Source organism: Hemibagrus wyckioides, linkage group LG01 (assembly GCF_019097595.1).
Source record: "Hemibagrus wyckioides isolate EC202008001 linkage group LG01, SWU_Hwy_1.0, whole genome shotgun sequence".
NCBI lineage: Eukaryota > Metazoa > Chordata > Actinopteri > Siluriformes > Bagridae > Hemibagrus > Hemibagrus wyckioides.
The window spans coordinates 34,433,761-34,458,268 of record NC_080710.1 but is presented as its reverse complement, the minus strand read 5'-3'; the positions used below and the strand labels follow the sequence as shown (position 1 = coordinate 34,458,268).

The 24,508-nt window shown below is 46.2% G+C and overlaps 1 protein-coding gene across 3 annotated transcripts in view; it reads left to right on the top strand.

Annotated features, from left to right (window-relative positions):
- The first annotated feature begins 70 nt into the window (after nt 1–70).
- The window catches only part of capn15 (calpain 15), a 30,003-nt gene continuing 5,565 nt past the window's right edge, over nt 71–24,508 (top strand). Inside the window, exons 1-5 of one of the 3 annotated variants that reach the window (XM_058388211.1) lie at nt 71–508; nt 8,842–9,023; nt 22,115–23,471; nt 23,960–24,168; nt 24,286–24,469. In XM_058388211.1, the coding sequence (XP_058244194.1) occupies nt 8,854–9,023; nt 22,115–23,471; nt 23,960–24,168; nt 24,286–24,469 (1,920 nt within the window). In that variant the 5' untranslated portion in view covers nt 71–508; nt 8,842–8,853. Of the gene's footprint in view, nt 509–8,841; nt 9,024–12,329; nt 12,353–22,114; nt 23,472–23,959; nt 24,169–24,285; nt 24,470–24,508 lie in introns of those variants that run through there. The other 2 variants (XM_058388218.1, XM_058388226.1) reach the window with 2 other exon arrangements.

Here is a 24,508-nt window from a genome sequence, read left to right as displayed (position 1 = left end):
TACAGTGCCCGTGGTAACCACATCCTGGTATCTGTCGGTCTCAAACACCGCGTTGCATTGTGGGACTCGCCGTCCGCTGTGTCCGTATTCTCTAACGGAGTTTCCGCACAGTCTGCGCGAGCCGCTGGTGTGTGTCCCCCTGTCGGTCCTCTAACAGCCCCGGTTTATTGTCTTCTCTCTGATTGTATTTTGAAGCTGTCCGAAGGGGAACCTGAGCGGTCGGTGAAGTTTTTCTTTAACTGAGAGAACTAATCCCCGGAGATAAAGGAGAGCTCCGGTTTTTTTGGAACAGTTTCTGTATCCCGGAAGCATGTCCCGGAAGAGTGAGGAGTAGCGTGCAGAGACATGAGGACGGACCGCCGCTCAGCGCTCTCCTGCAGGACTGGAGCTGGACACCGGCTGGACATTACTGGATGACGGAAGGAGGACGGTCTTCAGCTCGTAGAGGAGACACTTTATAAACCCGGATCGAGAGCAGAAGAGTGTGTATCGCCTCGTCCCTGTCCCGGTAAGTGTACCGAGAGCTCCTCTCTGCCCCGGGAACACGAGAAACACACCGCTATCACCGACATTACCGATATTTTACCGGATCAAGTCCTCTCTGTAGTGTGTACAGTGTGTGTTAGTGTGTACAGTGTGTGTTAGTGTGTACAGTGTGTTACAACTTGTTTTGAAGTGTGTTACATAGTTGTTTTAGTGGCACACTGTGTTTCAGAGTGTGTTTGGAGTAGGTTTAAGTGGTGTGGTGTGTTTTTAGAGTGCGTTTGTGGTGTGTGTTGTGTGTGTTGTGGAGTGTGTTGTGGAGTGTGTTGTGGAGTGTGTTGGAGTGTGTTGTGGAGTGTGTTGTGGAGTGTGTTGTGGAGTGTGTTGGGGTGTGTGTTGGGGTGTGTGTTGGGGTGTGTGTTGGAGTGTGTGTTGGAGTGTGTGTTGGAGTGTGTGTTGGAGTGTGTGGTGGAGTGTGTGGTGGAGTGTGTGGTGGAGTGTGTTTTGGTGTGTGTTTTGGTGTGTGTTGGAGTGTGTTGTGAGTGTGTTTTGGAGTGTTGTGTGTGTGTTGTGAGTGTGTTTTGGAGTGTGTTGTGTGTGTGTTGTGTGTGTGTTGTGTGTGTGTTGTGAGTGTGTTTTGGAGTGTGTGTGTGTGTTGTGTGTGTGTGTTTTGGTGTGTGTGTTGGAGTGTGTTGTGGAGTGTGTGTGTTGTGGAGTGTGTTGTGGAGTGTGTGTTGTGGAGTGTGTTGTGGAGTGTGTGTTGTGGAGTGTGTTGTGGAGTGTGTGTTGGAGTGTGTGTTGGAGTGTGTTGTGGAGTGTGTGTTGTGAGTGTGTTTTGGAGTGTGTTGTGTGTGTGTTGTGTGTGTGTGTTGTGTGTGTGTGTTTTGGTGTGTGTTGTGGAGTGTGTTGGAGTGTGTTGGAGTGTGTTGGAGTGTGTTGGAGTGTGTTGGAGTGTGTTGTGGAGTGTGTGTTGTGGAGTGTGTTGTGGAGTGTGTTGTGGAGTGTGTGTTGTGAGTGTGTTTTGGAGTGTGTTGTGTGTGTGTGTTGTGTGTGTGTGTTGTGGAGTGTGTTGTGGAGTGTGTTGTGGAGTGTGTTTTGGAGTGTGTTGTGGAGTGTGTTGTGGAGTGTGTGTTGTGGAGTGTGTGTTGTGGAGTGTGTTGTGGAGTGTGTTGTGGAGTGTGTGTTGGAGTGTGTTGTGGAGTGTGTGTTGTGGAGTGTGTTGTGGAGTGTGTTGTGGAGTGTGTGTTGGAGTGTGTTGTGTGTGTGTGTTGTGGAGTGTGTTGTGGAGTGTGTTGTGGAGTGTGTTGGAGTGTGTTGGAGTGTGTTGTGGAGTGTGTTGTGGAGTGTGTGTTGTGGAGTGTGTGTTGTGGAGTGTGTGTTGTGGAGTGTGTTGTGGAGTGTGTGTTGTGGAGTGTGTTGTGGAGTGTGTTGTGGAGTGTGTGTTGGAGTGTGTTGTGTGTGTGTGTGTTGTGGAGTGTGTTGTGGAGTGTGTTGTGGAGTGTGTTGGAGTGTGTTGGAGTGTGTTGTGGAGTGTGTTGTGGAGTGTGTGTTGTGGAGTGTGTGTTGTGGAGTGTGTTGTGGAGTGTGTTGTGGAGTGTGTGTTGGAGTGTGTTGTGGAGTGTGTGTTGTGGAGTGTGTGTTGTGGAGTGTGTTGTGGAGTGTGTTGTGGAGTGTGTTGTGGAGTGTGTGTTGGAGTGTGTTGTGGAGTGTGTTGTGGAGTGTGTTGTGGAGTGTGTGTTGGAGTGTGTGTTGGAGTGTGTGTTGGAGTGTGTGTTGTGGAGTGTGTGTTGTGGAGTGTGTGTTGTGGAGTGTGTGTTGTGGAGTGTGTTGTGGAGTGTGTTGTGGAGTGTGTTGTGGAGTGTGTGTTGGAGTGTGTTGTGGAGTGTGTTGTGGAGTGTGTTGTGGAGTGTGTTGGAGTGTGTTGTGAGTGTGTTTTGGAGTGTTGTGAGTGTGTTGTGAGTGTGTTTTGGAGTGTGTTGTGTGTGTGTTGTGTGTGTGTTTTGTGTGTGTTGTGTGTGTGTTTTGTGTGTGTTGTGGAGTGTGTGTTGTGGAGTGTGTTGTGAGTGTGTTGTGGAGTGTGTTGTGTGTGTGTTTTGTGTGTGTTTTGGAGTGTGTGTTGTGGAGTGTGTGTTGGAGTGTGTGTTGGAGTGTGTTGTGAGTGTGTTGTGGAGTGTGTGTTGGAGTGTGTTGTGTGTGTGTGTTTTGTGTGTGTTTTGGAGTGTGTTTTGGAGTGTTGTGTGTGTTTGTGGTGTTTCAGTGTGATAAAAGCTGAAGTTATTATCTGTGAGATGTCTGTATGCAAAACGTTTGATTGACTAAGCAAAGACTAATGTTAATTTAAAACGTGTGTGTGTGGGTGTGTGTGTGTGTGTGTGTGTGTGTGAGAGAGAGAGAGAGAGAGAGAGAGAGAGAGAGAAATAAACAGCTTATTCGTAACAAGTAATGACAGACATGGTATACGTCTTTTCTCTCTGAGTCATGTAAATTCTGTGTGTTGAAGTTGTGTGTGTGTGTGTAGATAGACCAGTTAGGATAGATCTCTGGTATTTGTTATGCAAGTCTCTGGGAAATGAGGTTGTTCTTTCTCTGTGTGTGTGTGTGTGTGTGTGTGTGTGTGTGTGGTAATTGTAATCTCTGATTCATTCTGTATGACAGGTGAGGATGTCATGCATTCTACTTTTATTTTCCATATTGGAGACCAGTTCAATCCTGAGAACCTTCTCTTAAAACCTGAAGCAACACAGAACAAAACCTTCTGTCTGACCCCACTACAGCCTGAGAACCTTCTGTCTGACCCCACTACAGCCTGAGAACCTTCTGTCTGACCCCACTACAGCCTGAGAACCTTCTGTCTGACCCCACTACAGCCTGAGAACCTTCTGTCTGATCTGGAGAATAAATCCAGAACTTCCTGTTTGGTTCTTATGACAGACCGAGAACTTTCTCGCTGTGAGAACTCTGCTACTCAGAAACTTTCAGTCTTGATTCCAAGAACTTTCTGTCTAATCTGGTGTCCATACTATGACCTTTAAATAGGACATTTCATTTCCATGTCATCAAATTTCTCTCATAAATAGAGAGGTCTTCAGCATTCAGAGCCTCTGACCTTCATCCCTTCAGCCTGGTTCCTGGTCCAGAGCAGATGCTGCCCTCAGATGTCTGATGTCACTCTACTAATCTGTAAAACCTGAGCGTGAGGTTTATGGCATCTATGGCATTCAGCAGATGCCCTTATCTCCAACAACGTACATTTATCTCATCTCCAACTGAGTAGCCGTGGGTTAAAGGTCTCACTCATGGACCAGCAGCTTGAACTCCAGACCTTCTGATCATCTTAACCACTGAGCTTCCACATCTGAGATCAGACCTAATTTCGTATGTTTAGCATACTTGTGTGTGTGTGTGTGTGTGACCACACCCAGTTACTGCTGCTCTGGTTTTATCTCCACTTCATGTTAATAGTGTCTGAGACTCAGAGGAGGTTTCCAGTTTTTCCCGTCAGCTGTTTCCTGCACCGTCACATTACAATTCTCAGACTAGAATAAATAACCTCATAAAAACCCTCTGCCTCTTTTGTGTAATAATGTGATGATGATGAGGAAGTAATTGTGTAGCACAAACGCGTACATTTTGTTCCCTTTATTTATTTATGGTTGTTGTGTGCACATGTTTAGAAAAGTTTAAAGTGTTTATGGCGGCTGTGCAGAAACCCTGGACTAGATTAAACCTCACTGTTGTCTGTGTAAACAAGCACTCTTTCATTATTGGGCTCTGAAACCCGCCCACATGGGGAGGGGTCTGTGTCCTGTGGGTGTGGCCAGTTCAGCATGTTTTTAGCTGTGAGGAGAAACATAATAAACATAATTAATTAATAACGCCTTTATAAATATTTAACAAGAGGTTGTATAGGACAGGATAAGATCACACAATAGTTAGTAGCTTTTCTTCCTTTTTTGTGTTAAACAGTAAGTAGGAAGTAGCTGCAAACAGGAAGTGAAGTCATGAGCAAGGAACTGAAGAACCCTCACTCTGCAGGATCGCTCGGACCTTATCGTACACACCCATCGTTATTTCTGACTTTATGAAGTCATACTTAATTTGCATACGATGTAGAATAATCGCTGAAATTGCAGGTCTGATGCACAGATATAAATAAATAAATAAATAAAGAACTTGTTGCTTTCTCTCTTGCTAGCATGAGAGCAGGAGGCGGAGTTAAGAAGCATTTTGTTATTTATGCAAATCAGCTTATTTGCATATTCGGTTTTGTATGATCTTCATCCTGTATTTTTTATTTTTTTTATTTTTAGTATAATGGAGTAATATCAGCACTTATCTACTACACACACTGCTCTCTGTGTGTGTGTGTGTGTGTGTGTGTGTGTGTGTGTGTGTGTGTGATTCAACACCACCTGTTGTTCCTCCACCCCTGAAGAGAGAGAGAGCCAGGTGGATGGAGAGACACAGAGCTGCAGATCTTCTCTCTCTGACTCGGAGATAAACATCTCCACACTCCTGCAGCTCAGTGTCCAGGGTTTCAGCTGGAACATTTCTCCTCATGTGATGTTGCTGCTCTTGTTCATGTGTGTACAGAACACTGAGTCAGAACCTCAGCAGCAGTGTGATGTCACGCCTGTGGGCGGAGCTGCTCACCTTTAACACACCTGTGTTATCTTTAGAGCTCTCGTTCAGACTGAAAGAAGATTCCAGACTGATGATTCTACACTCGTGCGTGTGTGTGTGTTTGTCTGCTTGTGTAGTTATCAGTCAGTTTCAATGCGTGTTGTGTAGTTGTGATGATGCGGCAGAGTGCCGCCTCTCAGGTGTGTGATAGAACTCACACTGATACCAGCTTCACAATAAACACGACACAATACACACTACATACTACACAATACACACTACATACTACACACTACACACTACATACTACACAATACACACTACATAATACACACTACATACTACACAATACACACTACATACTACACAATACATACTACACAATACACACTACATACTACACAATACACACTACATAATATACAATACACACTACATACTACACAATACACACTACATAATATACAATACACACTACATACTACACAATACACACTACATACTACACAATACACACTACACAATACACAATACACACTACACAATACACAATACACACTACATACTACACAATACACACTACATAATATACAATACACACTACATACTACACACTACACACTACATACTACACAATACATACTACATACTACACAATACACACTACATAATATACAATACACACTACATACTACACACTACACACTACATACTACACACTACACACTACATACTACACAATACACACTACATACTACACAATACATACTACACAATACATACTACACAATACACACTACACAATACACACTACATACTACACAATACACACTACATACTACACAATACACAATACATAATACACAATACACACTACACAATACACACTACACAATACACAATACACAATACACACTACATACTACACAATACACACTACAAAATACACAATACACACTACACAATACACACTACATACTACACAATACACACTACATACTACACAATACACACTACATACTACACAATACACACTACATAATACACAATACACACTACATACTACACAATACACACTACATAATACACAATACACACTACACAATACACACTACATAATACACAATACACAATACACACTACATAATACACAATACACACTACAAAATACACAATACACACTACACAATACACACTACATACTACACAATACACACTACATACTACACAATACACACTACATAATACACAATACACACTACATACTACACAATACACACTACATACTACACACTACACAATATACACTACATACTACACAATACACAATACACACTACACAATACACACTACACAATACACACTACAAACTACACAATACACACTACATACTACACAATACACACCACATAATACACAATACACACTACATACTACACAATACACACTACATACTACACAATACACACTACATACTACACAATACACACTACACAATACACACTACATACTACACAATACACACTACATACTACACAATACATAGTACATACTACATAGTACACACTACACAATACACACTACATACTACATAATACACACTACATAATACATACTACACAATACTCACTACTCAATACACACTACATAATACACACTACTTAATGCACAATACATACTATACAATACTCACTACTCAATACACAATACACACAACATAATACACACTACATAATACACAATACACACTACATAGTACACACTACATAATACACAATACATACTACACAATACACACTACATAATACATACTACACAATACTCACTACTCAATACACACTACATAATACACACTACACAATACACACTACTTAATGCACAATACATACTATACAATACTCACTACTCAATACACACTACACAATACACACAACATAATACACACTACATAATACACAATACACACTACATACTACACAATACACACTACATAATACACAATACATACTACATAGTACACACTACACAGTACACAATACACACTACACAATACACACTACTTAATGCACAATACACACTACACAATACACACAACTCACTACTCAAAATTTTCATGCCTCAAACTGTGTGTGTGTGCGCGTGTGTGTGTGTTTCTCAATGATTTGCATCCTTTTTTTAAAACAATGTTCTCTTTTGCTGGCTAAAGTTCTAAAAATCACACACACATCAGCTTTAATATTTAATCACCATAATCCGAAAAACACCTACTGATACATTGTAACTTTCCGTGTGTGTGTGTATCTCACGTCACTAAATGATTACGTGCGCGTGCATGTGTGTGTCTGTCTTGGTAGGAGGAGCAACCGATTTCTTTAACAGACCCCGGCTGGTTAGGAAGAATGAAGGGTTTTTTTTTGCGCGTGCGCACTGCTGACTCGCAATAATCCAGAGAGAGAGAGAGCATGCAAGCTCATAAAAGAAAAAGCACGAATATACACTCTGCAAAAAACACACACACACACACACAGCAGGAATAAACGAGGATGTGCAGTGTGTGGGGTAGCGAGGTTGCTCGCGCTGCTGCAGCAGCTGTTTGAGGATAAACCCGGTGCGGCGCGCGCTGCTGCTGCATGCGGACAGGTCACTGCTTACAGGATTACCGGGATCCTTCATTTGTGACTCGTCATCAGTATCATCATCATCATCATCTGGATTTCCGTCGTAGGAGTAGGAGCGCGCGACGCGGATTATTCAGCACGCGCGCTGTTTATTCGATTCGCCGGTTTGCAGTCAGCGAGAGAGGAGGGGGAAAGAAGGGAATAAGGGGAACGCACGCGCTCAAGCTTCAAAGGCCCCGATGATCATAATACATAACGCGAGCGCGCGCGACTGAGAGATGAGCGAGGAGCTGCACGAGACCGTGTCAACATTTTTTGCTTAGTTTTACGTGTAACGAAATCTGGGTTTATTCATGACACAGCGGCGTTTAACGGAACGGAAACTTTGATTTTCTTTCAAAATTCGGATCTGCACCGGACGAGCACGAGCACTCCCTTTAAACCCGGAAGCTCAAAAAAGAAGGAGAAGGAGAAGGCAGTAACGGAGAACCGGGACGCAGCAGCGCGAGACAACAGAGGAGGGATTATAAACACACAGTAACGGAAATCTGGGACAGACTGCAACACACACTCACAAGTGGAAATAACACGCACTATAGACACACCATAGCGCATACTGTGTGTGTGTGTGTGTGTGTGTGTGAGAGAGGTTGGAATGTGATGTGTGCATAATCCCCACAGCAGCTGCAGTATCACACACTCACACACACACACCTGCACCCACACACACACACACACACACCTACAGGGTTCTTTGAGTCCATAACACAACTGTAACATACGCAGACCTACAGCTTTGTGTGTGTGTGTGTGTGTCCATGGGGGAGGTGAAGGACCTCTCTCAGGGTCAGGACTGTCCCTCTCTCTCTGCTCTTAACAAATAGGAAATAAGAACATCTCGATGAACAGCTCTGGATTCTGGAACATTTTCTCAAGGACTTTGGAGCTCCAGCAATACTGAGTCCTGTGTGTGTGTGGGTGTGTGTGGGTGGGTGTGGGTGTGGGTGGGTGTGGGTGTGTGTGTGTAAAATGGAGACTGATAGATCTAGAAATGGACTGATTGAGGTGCTGGTTGAAAACACTTGATTACTGCTCTGTGTGTGTGTGTGTGGATAAGGGGGTTGTGGCAATGGGGAGCTCGGCGTCGTCGTTGACGACAGAGGCAGAGCCTGAGCATGGGTTCAGCGGGTCATCATACCCAACAACGCCCCCTGTAGGCTGGATACGGAACAGTCACAGCAGCCCTGTGTGGGGGAGCCGAGAACATGCACACCATCACACACATCACCGCCCGCGCAGGTAACACACACACACCATCACACACATCACCGCCCGCGCAGGTAACACACACACACCATCACACACACATCACCATCACACACATCACCGCCCGCGCAGGTAACACACATACACACCATCACACACACACACATCACCGCTCGCACAGGTAACACACACACACACCATCACACACACACCATCACACACACACACATCACCGCTCGCGCAGGTAACACACATACACACCATCACACACACATCACCATCACACACATCACCGCCCGCGCAGGTAACACACACACCATCACACACACCACCACACACATCACCACCACACACATCACCGCCCGCGCAGGTAACACACACACACCATCACACACATCACCGCCCGCGCAGGTAACACACACACACACACCATCACACACACACATCACCATCACGCACACACCATCACACACACATCACCATCACACACATCACCGCCCGCGCAGGTAACACACACACACCATCACACACACACACACCATCACGCACACACACACATCACCATCATACACATCACCATCACACACACACACACACATCACCATCTCACACACACCATCACACACACACACCATCACACACATCACCGCCCGCGCAGGTAACACACACACACCATCACACACACACATCACCATCACACACATCACCATCACACACACACCATCACACACACCATCACACACATCACCATCACACACACACACACATCACCATCACACACACACACCATCACACACACACACCATCACACACACACCATCACACACACACACACCATCACACACACACATCACCATCACACACACACACCATCACACACACACCATCACACACACACACCATCACACACACACCATCACACACACCATCACACACACACCATCACACACACACCATCACACACACACCATCACACACACACACACCATCACACACACACATCACAATCACACACACACCATCACACACACACATCACCATCACACACACACCATCACACACACACACACACCATCACACACACACCATCACACACATCACCGCCCGCGCAGGAAACACACACATCACCATCACACACACACCATCACACACACATCACCATCACACACATCACCATCACACACACACACACACATCACCATCACACACATCACCATCACACACATCACCATCACACACATCACCGCCCACGCAGGTAACACACACACACCATCACACACACACACCATCACACACACACACACACATCACCATCACACACACACCATCACACACATCACCACCACACACATCACCGCCCGCGCAGGTAACACACACACACCACCACACACACACCACCACACACATCACCACCCGCGCAGGTAACACACACATCACCACCACGCACAACACCACCACACACATCACCGCCACACACACACATCACCACCACACACATCACCACCACACACACACATCACCACCACACACATCACCACCACACACATCACCACCACACACACACATCACCACACACACACATCACCACCACACACATCACCACCACACACATCACCACCACACACATCGCCACACACACACATCACCATCACACACACATCACCACCACACACATCACCGCCACACACACACCACCACACACATCACCACCACACACATCACCACCCGCGCAGGTAACACACACATCACCACCACGCACAACACCACCACACACATCACCACCACACACACACATCACCACCACACACATCACCGCCACACACACACATCACCACCACACACATCACCACCACACACAACACCACCACACACACACACACATCACCACCACACACATCACCACCACACACATCACCGCCACACACACACCACCACACACATCACCACCACACACATCACCGCCACACACACACCACCACACACATCACCACCCGCGCAGGTAACACACACATCACCACCACGCACAACACCACCACACACATCACCACCACACATCACCACCACACACATCACCACCACACACATCACCGCCACACACATCACCACCACACACATCACCGCCACACACACACCACCACACACATCACCGCCACACACACACCACCACACACATCACCACCACACACACCACCACACACATCACCACCACACACACACACATCACCACCACACACATCACCACCACACACAACACCACCACACACATCACCACCACACACATCACCACCACACACACATCACCACCACACACATCACCACCACACACACACACACATCACCACCACACACATCACCACCACACACATCACCACCACACACATCACCACCACACACATCACCACCACACACATCACCACCACACACACCACCACACACACCACCACCACACACACGCACATCACCACCACACACATCACCACCACACACACACACATCACCACCACACACATCACCACCACACACATCACCACCACCACACACATCACCACCACACACACACACACATCACCACCACACACATCACCACCACACACACACACACATCACCACCACACACATCACCACCACACACATCACCGCCACACACACACATCACCACCACACACATCACCGCCACACACACACATCACCACCACACACATCACCGCCACACACACACATCACCACCACACACATCACCACCACACACATCACCACCACACACACACATCGCCACACACACACACATCACCGCCACACACACACATCGCCACACACACACACACATCGCCACACACACACATCGCCACACACACACATCGCCACACACACACATCGCCACACACACACACATCACCACCACACACATCACACACACACACACTATCACACACACCATCACACACATCACTGCCCGCGCAGGTAAAACACAAACACCATCACACACACACCATCACACACACACACCATCACACACACCACCACACACACACCACCACACACATCACCGCCTGCGCAGGTAACACACACACACATCACCGCCCGCGCAGGTAACACACACACACTATCTCACACACATACACACCATCACACACATCACTGCCCGCACAGGTAACACACACACTATCACACACACACACACTATCACACACACACACACTATCTCACACACACACACACACACACTCACACACACACACACCATCACACACATCACTGCCCGCACAGGTAACACACACACTATCACACACACACACACACTATCTCACACACACACACACTATCACACACACACACTATCACACACATCACCGCCCGCGCAGGTAACACACACACACACACTATCACACACATCACCGCCCACGCAGGTAACACACACACACTATCACACACACACTATCACACACATCACCGCCCACGCAGGTAACACACACACACTATCACACAGGGCTGGGTCAAAGTCAGGACTCTGTGCAGGACAGTCCAGTTCTTCTGTCTTCATGGAGCTGTACACAGGGATCCTGGGACAGAACCACGTACAGATGTGATGGTCAGGGGTGCACATATTTTTGGCCTTATTGTATATTTATAAAGTATGATTATTTTAGCTAACTTGCTCATAGACTCCTTTGGGTTGTGTTCATGTGGTGACAGTGATGACTTCCTGTCACTTCAACAGCACTTAGCCTAGCCGCTACACACCCTCACTCTCTCAGTTAGCCTCTTAGCTTGTTAGCTTAGCTGCTAATGAGCACACAGTTATCTCAGCTAGCAGATAATGAGGGATCTCCAGAATCTGACTAGAGTTCTGGTGTTTCCTCATTCCTGCAGTACTGTTTGTGTGTGTGTGTGTGTGTGTTTGGGGTGGGAGCAATGAAGGTAATGGAGGAGGAAGTATCTTGCTGAATCGAACTGGCTCCACTGTATTGATCTTTTACATGGAGAGACAAAGAGTGTTATTTATTCATACACTGTACTGTGTGTGTGTGTGTCTGTGTGTGTGTCTGTGTGTGTGTGTGTGTGTGTGAGAGAGAGAGAGAGAGAGAGAGAGCGAGATCATACACAAAAGTCTTGTCACATTAGAACAGCTGTTACTCTGCGTAAGTGAAAACAGGCCTTTAGGATAAGGGTGTGTGTGACTGAGAGCATTCCCCAGCCTGTTCTTCAGTAGGTTTTGTTGAACCAAAATCTAATAGAACATTCTAGAACGCAGTTCAGCCTTGCACTGCAGTTCTAGAGCCGCAGAACCTCCAGTGTCCAGCATAGAGAGCCGCAGAACCTTCAGTGTCCAGCACAGAGAGATGCAGAATCCTCAGTGTCCAGCACAGAGAGCTGCAGAACCCTCAGTGTCCAGTAAAGAGCTGCAGAACCCTCAGTGTCCAGCACAGAGAGCTGCAGAACCCTCAGTGTCCAGCACAGAGAGCTGCAGAACCCTCAGTGTCCAGCACAGAGAGCTGCAGAACCCTCAGTGTCCAGCACAGAGAGCTGCAGAACCCTCAGTGTCCAGCACAGAGAGCTGCAGAACCCTCAGTGTCCAGCACAGAGAGCTGCAGAACCCTCAGTGTCCAGCACAGAGAGCTGCAGAACCCTCAGTGTCCAGCACAGAGAGCTGCAGAACCCTCAGTGTCCAGCACAGAGAGCTGCAGAACCCTCAGTGTCCAGCACAGAGAGCTGCAGAACCCTCAGTGTCCAGCACAGAGAGCTGCAGAACCCTCAGTGTCCAGCACAGAGAGCTGCAGAACCCTCAGTGTCCAGCACAGAGAGCTGCAGAACCCTCAGTGTCCAGCACAGAGAGCTGCAGAACCCTCAGTGTCCAGCACAGAGAGCTGCAGAACCCTCAGTGTCCAGCACAGAGAGCTGCAGAACCTTCTGTGTCCAGCACAGAGAGCTGCAGAACACTTCCAAGGAAAGATAATAATAATTTCTAGTGTTGTTTACTCTGTCTCTCTGTCTCTCTCTCACACACACACACACACACACACACACAGCAGGACATTTGGAGACTAAGTCCCAATCATTAACACCAACATAAGATCTGGCCCTCATCCGACTACACTGTAGAGTCAGTGCTAACGTGCAATCTCATTGCCAACACAGACACAGCCTTGTGCTGTGTGTATTTAGAATGAAGTTCTACTTAGTGTTGCTGTGTGTAGAACTGTGTGTAGAGCTGTGTGTAGAGATGTGTGTAGAGCTGTGTGGTTGTGCGTAGAGATGTGTGTAGAACTGTGTGTAGTTGTGTGTAGAGTTGTGTGGAGTTGTGCGTAGAGCTGTGTGTAGAGTTGTGTAGAGCTGTGTGTGGTTGTGTGTAGAGGTGTGTGTGGAGCTGTGTGTAATTGTGTGGAGTTGTGTGTATAGCTGTGTGTAGAGCTGTGTGGAGTTGTGTGTAGAGCTGTGTGCGTAGAGCTGTGTTCATAGTTGTGTGTGTGTGTAGTTGTGTGTAGAGCTGTGTGTAGCTGTGTTTGTAGTTGTGTGTGTGTGTAGAACTGTGTGGAGTTGTGCGTAGAGTTGTTGTGTGGAGTTGTGTGTAGCGCTGTGTGTGGAGTTGTGTGTGTGTGTGGTTGTGTGTAGAGCTGTGTATAGCTGTGTGTGGAGTTGTGTGTAGAGCTGTGTATAGCTGTGTGTGGAGTTGTGTGTAGAGCTGTGTATAGCTGTGTGTGGAGTTGTGTGTGTGTGTAGTTGAGTAGAGTTGTGTGTAGAGGTGTGTGTGGAGTTGTGTGTAGAAGTGTGTGTGGAGCTGTGTGTAGAGTTGTATGTGTAGTTGTGTGGAGTCTGTGTGGAGTTGTGTGTAGAGATGTGTGGAGTTGTGTGTAGAGCTGTGTATAGCTGTGTTCGTAGTTGTGTGTGTGTAGTTGTGTGTAGAGCTGTGTATAGCTGTGTTTGTAGTTGTGTGTGTGTAGTTGTGTGTGTGTAGTTGTGTATAGCTGTGTTTGTAGTTGTGTGTGTGTGTGTGTGTGTGTAGTTGTGTGTGTAGTTGTGTATAGCTGTGTTTGTAGTTGTGTGTGTGTGTAGTTGTGTATAGCTGTGTGTGTAGTTGTGTGTAGAGCTGTGTATAGCTGTCTTTGTAGTTGTGTGTAGCTGTGTTTGTAGTTGTGTGTGTGTAGTTGTGTGTGTGTGTGTAGTTGTGTATAGCTGTGTTTGTAGTTGTGTGTGTGTGTGCAGTTGTGTATAGCTGTGTGTAGTTGTGTGTGGAGGTGTGTGGAGTTGTGTGTGTAGTTGTGTGTGTAGTTGTGTTTGGAGGTGTGTGTGTGTGTGTGGAGTTGTGTGTAGAGGTGTGTGTGTAGAGCTGTGTAGTTGTGTGTAGAGGTGTGTGTGTGTGGAGTTGTGTGTGGAGTTGTGTGTGGAGTTGTGTTTGGAGGTGTGTGTGTGTGTGTGGAGTTGTGTGTAGAGCTGTGTAGTTGTGTGTAGAGGTGTGTGTGTGTGGAGTTGTGTGTGTAGTTGTGTGTGGAGTTGTGTGTGTAGTTGTGTGTAGAGGTGTGTGTGTGTGTGGGGAGTTGTGTGTAGAGGTGTGTGTGTAGAGCTGTGTAGTTGTGTGTAGAGGTGTGTGTGTGTGTGTGGAGTTGTGTGTAGAGCTGTGTAGAGCTTGGTGTGTGTAGTTGTGTGTAGAGGTGTGTGTGTGTGGAGTTGTGTGTAGAGCTGTGTAGAGCTTGGTGTGTGTAGTTGTGTGTAGAGGTGTGTGTGTGTAGAGCTGTGTAGTTGTGTGTAGAGGTGTGTGTGTGTGGAGTTGTGTGTAGAGCTGTGTAGAGCTTGGTGTGTGTAGTTGTGTGTAGAGGTGTGTGTAGAGGTTTGTAACCTTATTATTACCTGCATCAGTATTGAGGAAACCTCAGGCTCTACTTTCCTGGTCATCATGCTGGTCATCATGCTGGTCATCATAGTCCAGTTATTTATTACATCAGGCCATCAGAATGTAAAGCTCTCACAAGAGGCAGTTTCAATTCAGATGTTTGGAGATGAGGTGGAGTGAGGAGCTGTTGTGTGTAAAGTTGTGTGATGTTTGGAGATGAGGTGGAGTGAGGAGCTGTTGTGTGTAAAGTTGTGTGATGTTTGGAGATGAGGTGGAGAGAGAACAGAGCAGTCTGAGCTCTTCAGTCAGTTGAGGCTGGGAGAATAACTCCTGCTAAAATTACACAACATGTTCTGTAGAACTGAAACTATCTTCTGCTGAGATGGAGGAGTTGGGTCCTTCAGCCACAGGAACTGTGGGGTTATGAAGAACATTTCTCTAAATCAGATCAATCCTGAGAAATCAGATCATTTTCATTGGACCAGAAATAAAACAATAAAAATGGCACCATGTCTGATTAGTGGTGTACCTGAATCTTCTGGATCTGGAGATAAAGCAGTAATGGAATGATGGCTGACTCACATGAACACAGCTGCATACAGTCTGTTTCTCTTCATCATCTCACACGTTAAAGCTTTTCATTTGACCCATCCTCATGTTTCAGAGTTGTGGAGTTGTACAGACATCACAGCAACATTCTCAAACAAATTGCAGGACCTGAGTGCTGTTTAAAATCTCACAGAACATTTGGTAAAAAAAAATGTAGTGGAAACATAAACATAAAACCTTTTTATATTAATGAACATCATCCTGTTTTACACTATATTGCCAAAAGTTTTGGGACATCTGCCTTTACATGCACATGAATGTAATATGGAGTTGTCCCGACCTTTACAGCTCACAGTTCACAGTCTCCACTCTAATTCATCCCAAAGGTGCTCTATGGGGTTGAGGTCAGGACTCTGTGCAGGCCAGTCAAGTTCCTCCACACCAAACTCACTCATCCATGTCTTTATGGACCTTGCTTTGGTCACTGGTGTACAGTCATGTTGGAACAGGAAGGGGTCATCCCCAAACTGTTCCCACAAAGAGCATGAAATTGTCCAAAATGTCTTGGTATGAAGCTGAAGCATTAAGAGTTCCTTTTACTGGAACTAAGGGGCCGAGTCCAACCCCTGAAAAACAACACCTGACCTCAATGATCTGGAGGGGTGTCCCAATACTTTTGGCAATATAAGTGTATGTTCAGGTGTGCACTTCAGGTCAGGTAACATGTCTATACACACAACTTATACATAGGGTTCAGATAGGGGATGTGTATAGGAAAAGATCATTAGAAGTCTGCAGCTGAACCGAATTCATCCGGATTGATGAAAAGGGTTTCCATGTTAAAGATAAGAGATAAAGATGTTGGGAAATGTTGATGCCTCATTCTGCGTAAGCTGCTAATACCTGACGGAGATGAGCCGTTGGTCACACTGAGCTTCAGCATCACGCAACACAAAACTCACCTTGTCCTTGGGCTGGAAATGGGATATCCTTCCTGTTCTATATTCTACACAGGTGTCTTGTGTGTGTGTGCACAGTAGAGCTGGGCAATTAATGGTTATTATCGATTAATTCGAATTTATGGTTTATGTCGATGTTGAAAAAAACGAAAATTGATTTTCCGATTTCACTTTGGTTAGTCAGAGCGAGATTCCATAGTTCTGCGATGCAAAGAGCTTGTTTCTAAGAGGGGCGTGGTTTCATCAGTCAGATTGAAGAACGCGCTGAAAGACGGGGAGGAGCCGAAGTCTGCCGCTGTTTTCATATGAAATTTGAAGAGCGTTCTTCAATCCGCAGACCGCAGCGTCACAGAGCGAGGATCAGAGGATGTGTGTGTGTGGGTGGGTGTGGATGTGGGTGTGAGAGAGAGATCAGGAAGACTTGTATTTATATATGTTTATATATTCATATACACAGTTGTAAAATGCCGTCTGGCTCCTGTTTGATTTTATTTAGCGTGTAAATTGCGTGTTGAACCGCTTTACAAAATTGTTTTTCTTCAGGGATTTTTTTCCAGGTGACAATAATTATAATTGTATAATTATAATTATTATTATTATTTATTATTTAAGACTGGTGAAAGTTTGCATTTTATAAATCCACAAAAAAGGTTTTTATGTTGTATTGATTATATTAGATTAGATTCAACTTTATTGTCACTGCACATGTGGGTACAAGGCAACGAAATACAGTTAGCATCTAACCAGAAGTGCATTTTCGCAGTGCAAATAATTAGCATATATAATTAAGTATATTAATATATAAGTATATAACAATAAATAATTTGCATATATAAACAATATACAAATATATATAAATAATTTGCATATATAACAGTATACAGTGGGAGGTAAATACAATGAGTGCAAATGAGCAAATGATTGTAGTGGTGCAATAAAGAAGGTGTTGTATACCATGATAATTAAATATATAAACAGTATACAGAGGAGTTATGTACAATGAGTGCAATGATTTAGATGTGTGCAATGAGGAAGATATTGTATACTATGATAAATAATTTGTATATGTAAACTGTACACAGAAAGGGTTATATACAGAAAAAGGTTATATACACTGATAATAATGTGTTCAGTCAATGTGTGTGTGATCGGTGGAGGCAGAGTTCAGCAAAGAAACAGCTGTGGGGAAAAAGCTGTTCCTAAACCTGCTAGTCTTGGTCCGGAGGCTCCTGTAGCGCCTCCCAGAAGGCAGGAGGGCAAAGAGTCTATTGGCAGGGTGGTAAAAGTCCTTTATGATTTTGCGTGCTCTGGTGAGACAGCGCTTCCTGTAAATGTCCTCGATCTTAGGAAGTGGAACTCCTACGATGCGTTGTGCAGTTTTCACCACCCTCTGCAGCGCTTTCCGGGCTGACACAGTGCAGTTCCCATACCAGACAGTGATACAGCCGGTCAGGATGCTCTCGATGGTGCAACGGTAGAAGTTCACCAGGATGTCTGAAGAGAGATGGTTCTTCCTCAGAGCCCTCAGGAAGAAGAGGTGCTGGTGAGCCTTCTTGACCAGACTGGAGCTGTTGGTAGTCCAGGAGAGATCCTCGGAGATGTGGATACCCAGGAATTTGAAGCTAGTGACACGGTCCACCACTTCTCCAGTGAGATGAATAGGTGTGTGTGTGTCACCTTTCTCCTTCCTGAAGTCCACTATGAGCTCCTTGGTCTTCGCAGTGTTGAGCAGCAGGTTGTTGCCAGCGCACCACGCAGCTAGACGGTCCACCTCCTCTCTATAAGCTGACTCATCGTTGTCTTTGATGAGTCCAATCACCGTGGTGTCATCTGCTAACTTGATAATTGTGTTGGAACTATATACAGGCTTGCAGTCATAGGTGAAGAGAAAGTAGAGGAAGGGACTCAGCACACAGCCTTGTGGTACTCCGGTGCCAAGGATGAGGGTGGAAGAGCAGTGGCGATCTATCCGTACATGCTGGGGCCTGTTGGTCAGAAAGTCCAGGAGCCAGTTGCATAGTGATGCGTTGATGCCCAGGTCTCCAAGTTTGGTGACTAACATGGAAGGGATGACAGTGTTAAATGCTGAACTAAAGTCCAGGAAAAGCATTCTGGCATAGGTGTCTTTATTGTCCACGTGAGAGAGGACTGAGTGCAGTGCTGTGGAAACTGCGTCCTCCGTGGTCCTGTTCTGACGGTAAGCAAATTGATGAGGGTCAAGGGTGGCAGGAAGACAGGTTTTGAGGTGTGCCAGGACCAGCCGCTCAAAGCACTTAGTGATGATGGGGGTGAGCGCTACTGGGGAATAGTCATTTAGGCAGGATGCAGTGGAGTTTTTTGGTACAGGCACAGTGGAGGTGGTCTTAAGGCAGGTGGGCACAATAGCTTGGGCTAGAGACACTTGTTCAATAAGTCTGTTAGGACCCCCGCCAGCTCCCCAGCACATGCTCTGAGGACGCGCCCGGGGATACCATCAGGCCCTGCTGCTTTCCTTGCATTGATCCTGCTTAGTACTGCACTGACGTCATTAGTGGAGAATGTGAGTGGCTGGAAGTCTGCTGGGAGCTCGATTTTGATTGCTGGCTCCAGATTATCCCTTTCAAAGCGAGCATAGAAGTTGTTTAGCTCATTGAGAAAGGAGATATCAGTAGATGGGGGTGAAGGGTTGATGGGCCTGTAGTTGCTAATGGCCCGAATGCCCTGCCACATCTGCTGGGGATTGGAGTTGGAGAAGTGTTCTTCAATACTCAGCTTGTAGCAGTACTTGGCCATCTTAATGCCCCACTTCAGATTGGCCCTGGCTGTACTGTAGGCCTGTGCATCACCAGATCTAAAGGCAGCGTTGCGGGCCTTCAGTAAGAGGCGAACCTCTTTGTTCATCCAAAGCTTCTGATTTGGGTACATGGTGATCTGTTTCTGGGTGGTGACGCTGTCTGTCGTGGTGTTAATGTAATCCAGTATAGAGGAAGCGTAGCCTTCAATATCCAAGTGGGAACCACAAGTCGCCTGAGTGGCAAACATGCTCCAGTCGGTGTGTTGAAACCGGTCCTGAAGTTCAATGTCTGCCCCCACTGGCCACACTTTGATTGTCTTTACTGTTGGCCCCACACGTTGGATGAGTGGTAAATATGCAGGGGAGAGGAACAAAGAGAGGTGATCCGATTGTCCCAGGTGGGGGAGGGGGGTAGACTTGTAAGCTCCAGGTATGTTGGAATAAACATGGTCCAGTGTTTTATTTCCTCTGGTGTGGAAGGAAACGTGCTGGTGAAATCTAGGGAGCACTGTTTTTAAGCTGGAGTGGTTAAAGTCACCCGCAACAATAAAAGCAGCATCTGGATGAGTTGACTGTTGTGTGCTAATGGCTGCATGTAGTTCTTTCATTGCAAGCTTGGCATTAGCATCTGTTGGAATGTACACAGCAGTAACGATGATTGATGTGAATTCTCTGGGCAGATAAAAGGGTCTACACTTAACCATAATAAATTCCAGGTTAGGCGAGCAGTGTCTCCTAGTGACAGAGTCCGTACACCAAGCTTTGTTTATATAAATGCACAGTCCTCCACCTCTGGTCTTACCGGTGTCCCCTGCTGTCCTGTCTGCCCGGAAAACATAGCAATCGGCTAGCTCAATAGCGCTATCCAGAATGCCGCTATTCAACCATGTTTCTGTGAAAATCATGATGTTTGAGTCCATAATCCAGTGACCGAACATTAGCGAGGAAAATGCTGGGTAAAGAGAGCCGATGCGGCGTAAGCTTTAGCTTAGCCCTTAGCCCGCCACGCTTCCCCCGCCTTTGTTTACGGTCTCGACGCCGCCTGCGAGCACTTCCACCCGGCTGGGCAGAGCGAGCAGCCTCCGGTGTTCTGGAGATCTCTGGGATGAGTCGGAGATCAGCGATAGAAGTAACAGAATGGTGTAATCCAATGTCTAAAAGTTCTTGCCTGCTGTAGGATGTTAAAGCAAGGCTGTTCTTGTGAACAAACCACAGCAAGGGATAAAAAAATAACTGCTAAAATGCAAAAACTGGTGAGACGCTGAACCTTGCGTTGTGCACGTACCGCCGTCTTGGTCTAAAATAACAAAATAACAAAAAAAAAACAAGCTTGTTGTTAGCGAACAAAGCTTGTTAGCGAAAGTAATTTTGCACTTTGCACTTTTAGTCCAAATTAGCAGTTCATATGTGTGGTTATACTGTTTTTGCTCAAATTTTAAAAAATCTATTCTATAGTCTCTAGTGTTTAATTAAATTTTTTTAAAGAAAAATAATCATTTTAAAATCGAAAATTGAATTTTGTTTTAAAAAATCTGAGATTCAATCTTTTGGACATATCGCCCAGCTCTAGTGTGCAGAATGCTGATGTCGTTTTGGAATCTGTATGAAATCAGGTATAAGCTTCTCATTTGTGTTGATTGGGTTGGGGCTGTAGTGTACCTGCGCTGGTGTAAGTGACAGGTTTCTGAAGGAGATTAAGGTAAGAGCAAGGGCTTTGCTGACTCTGATGGAACATCTCTGCAGGAGATGTTCTTGATATTGAGATGATATTCAAGGATTTTATACATCTGAAACTGATTTGTTTTTTGAAGCTTTCTGTTCACTTGGTAAATGTTTGTATGTGGTGTTCTTTCTCTCAGCAGGAGGTTTGGGTTTGTTAGGTTTGACAGTGTCTGGTTCTTTTTGGGGAATTTCTTCTAACTTTGCTAGGTTTAATTTTAAATGTACTTTCTGTGTATATTTTTGCTTTGTTTGTGTAATATATTTGGCTAATTTCCTCGTTTTTTTCCTCATTCAGTCTCTCTCACTCCCGCGGGTCGATGATGGAGGCTATGGTTCTTGGTTCTGATTGGTCGTGTGTTCGCTGTACCTTCTTAAACCCAGCAGGATCTCCACGTTGCTCCATCTGTGAGGCACCACGTAACAAACCTGACCTGAACAGAATTCTACGCCTCAGCAGCTGCTGGACCTGCCCACGCTGCACGCTGACCAATCACAGTGCATCAGGGGCATGCTCAGTCTGTGGGGCACCACCCAGTTCCTCGAATGGCCCTACCCCTTCTTCTTCCTCTCCTTCCATCTCAGAACCCATTACTTCCAACTCAGAGCCTAAACGGCAGCATGTGGATGAGGACTTGGTAAAGAAGTCTGAGCCTAATGGGGAAGTAGGAAGCACGGAAGTGGGTGTGGTATCAGGGTGGGCGTGTCCTCGATGCACGCTTTTAAACACACCCACAGCGATGTCTTGCTCTGCCTGCGGCGGCCCTCGAAAACTTTCACTTCCCAAAATCCCACCCGAGGCCCTGGTAGTTCCAGAAGTCCGGACGCCATTGTCAGGGTTTCCTGCACAAAATTCTGGGCCGGTCCTTGTTGACCTCACTGAAGACACATCTCCTAACCCTGCCCCATCTCAGACACCATCTCCACCTCCTAACAATGCCCAATTCCTTCCACCTTCCTTGTCCTCCTTGCAAAATAATCCTGTTCCTCGCAGCAGACGTGAGGTCCCTCCCCCTACTTCCCCCTCGACAGGACCTGCCTCCAAACCTAAGCCTCTCCCTTCCTCAGATCCAATCAAACGCCTTAGTGTACTTGAAGAGGAGGAGCCAAGTCCTAACCATCCGGCCCCACCTTCCTGGAAATGTCCTGGATGCTCGGCTCCTTCTGGTCCCTCGGTATCTTCGGCAGGGCGATGTGATGCCTGTAGAGGGCCGCGCCAGGGGGCGGGGCCGAGCGCAGATGTAATTGATGTTCTTGGTGAATCTGTTCGATTTACTCCAGCCACACCCTCGAGTCCTGATTTTACGTCATGGGCATGTTCCAAGTGCACGCTGCGAAATCCTACAGGGTCCGGACACTGCAGTGCATGTGGAACCTCCAAACTTCATGGCTTTTCAGAGCCCTTCACTAAAAAGACCTCAAACACACCCCGAGGGACAGGGCAAGGGGAGAAGTGGGCATGTCCAGCATGCACACTACTAAATGAGGTGTGTGTGAAGCACTGTGTGGCGTGTCACACGGCTCAGCGCTACTTAAGAACCAGAAAGGTGAAAGCATTACGCCGCAGAGAGAGCGTTCACGTGGAACAACGGAGGAAAACGGATGAGGGGGAAGCTAAAGAACTGTGGGAGAACATCGTCAGCTTCTGCAGAGAGGTGTGTGTGTGGTGGTGCTGGTGGGGGCGGGGGGTTGGATACAGGAGTCAGCTAAAATTAACTAATTTAGCAAAGTTGTCTGTGGAAGTTAGCTAGCTTTCTCTTAATCATAGTTTGTTAAACAGAGAGCAGAAGTGTTTTTGAATAGCAGTCTACTAGTAACATGATGTCATGTATGTATTCATTATGGGTGTGTCCAGTAAAGAGCGACACCCCTAACATGCACACAAGACACAAACTGAGGGCATTTTCAGCCTCGCTTGTTTGGAATATTTGTTTCCGTACCTGATGTGTGTGTTTTTCTTGGTTCACGCTCCCAATCGTATCTGCATCAAATCATCAGGTCCAGAACACCTGAAGGAGTTGTCGAGAGAAAGTATCCAAGCAACTCTGTATAGCTAGGCATGATGTGAAGTGCATTACGTATTGGGTTCTGGTGTGTGTTTGGTTAGCTAATGTCCTGTAACCTCCATCACCGTGTGTTTCAGAATGCAGTGAACTTTGTGGACGACAGTTTTCCTCCTGGCCCCAGATCAGTGGGCTTCCCGGAGAGTGACAGCGTCCAGCAGCGAATCAAAAAGTGGCTCCGCCCACATGAGATAAACTGCAACAACTTTAAAGATCGTGGGGTGAAGTGGTCAGTGTTTCGAACACCTCGGCCATCTGACATCCTACAGGGGCTTCTGGGCAACTGCTGGTAAGAGATGGACAAGGCTGTGTGTAAGTGTGTGTGTGTGTGTGTGTGTGTGTGTGTTAGGTTTTAATAAGCAGTGTTTTTACAATTAATAATGAGGCAAAACTGTGTGTGTGCGAGGTTCCTGAGTGCACTGGCTGTATTAGCGGAGCGTCCTGAACTGGTGGAACGAGTGATGATCACCCGTTCAATCTGTCCTGAAGGAGCGTATCAGGTTCGACTGTGTAAAGATGGAACGTGGACAACGGTGCTGGTGGATGACATGCTGCCATGTGATGAGTATGGATACCTGCTGTTCTCACAGGTGTGTGTGTGTTCATTCAAGTACTGATACCTCTTCTCG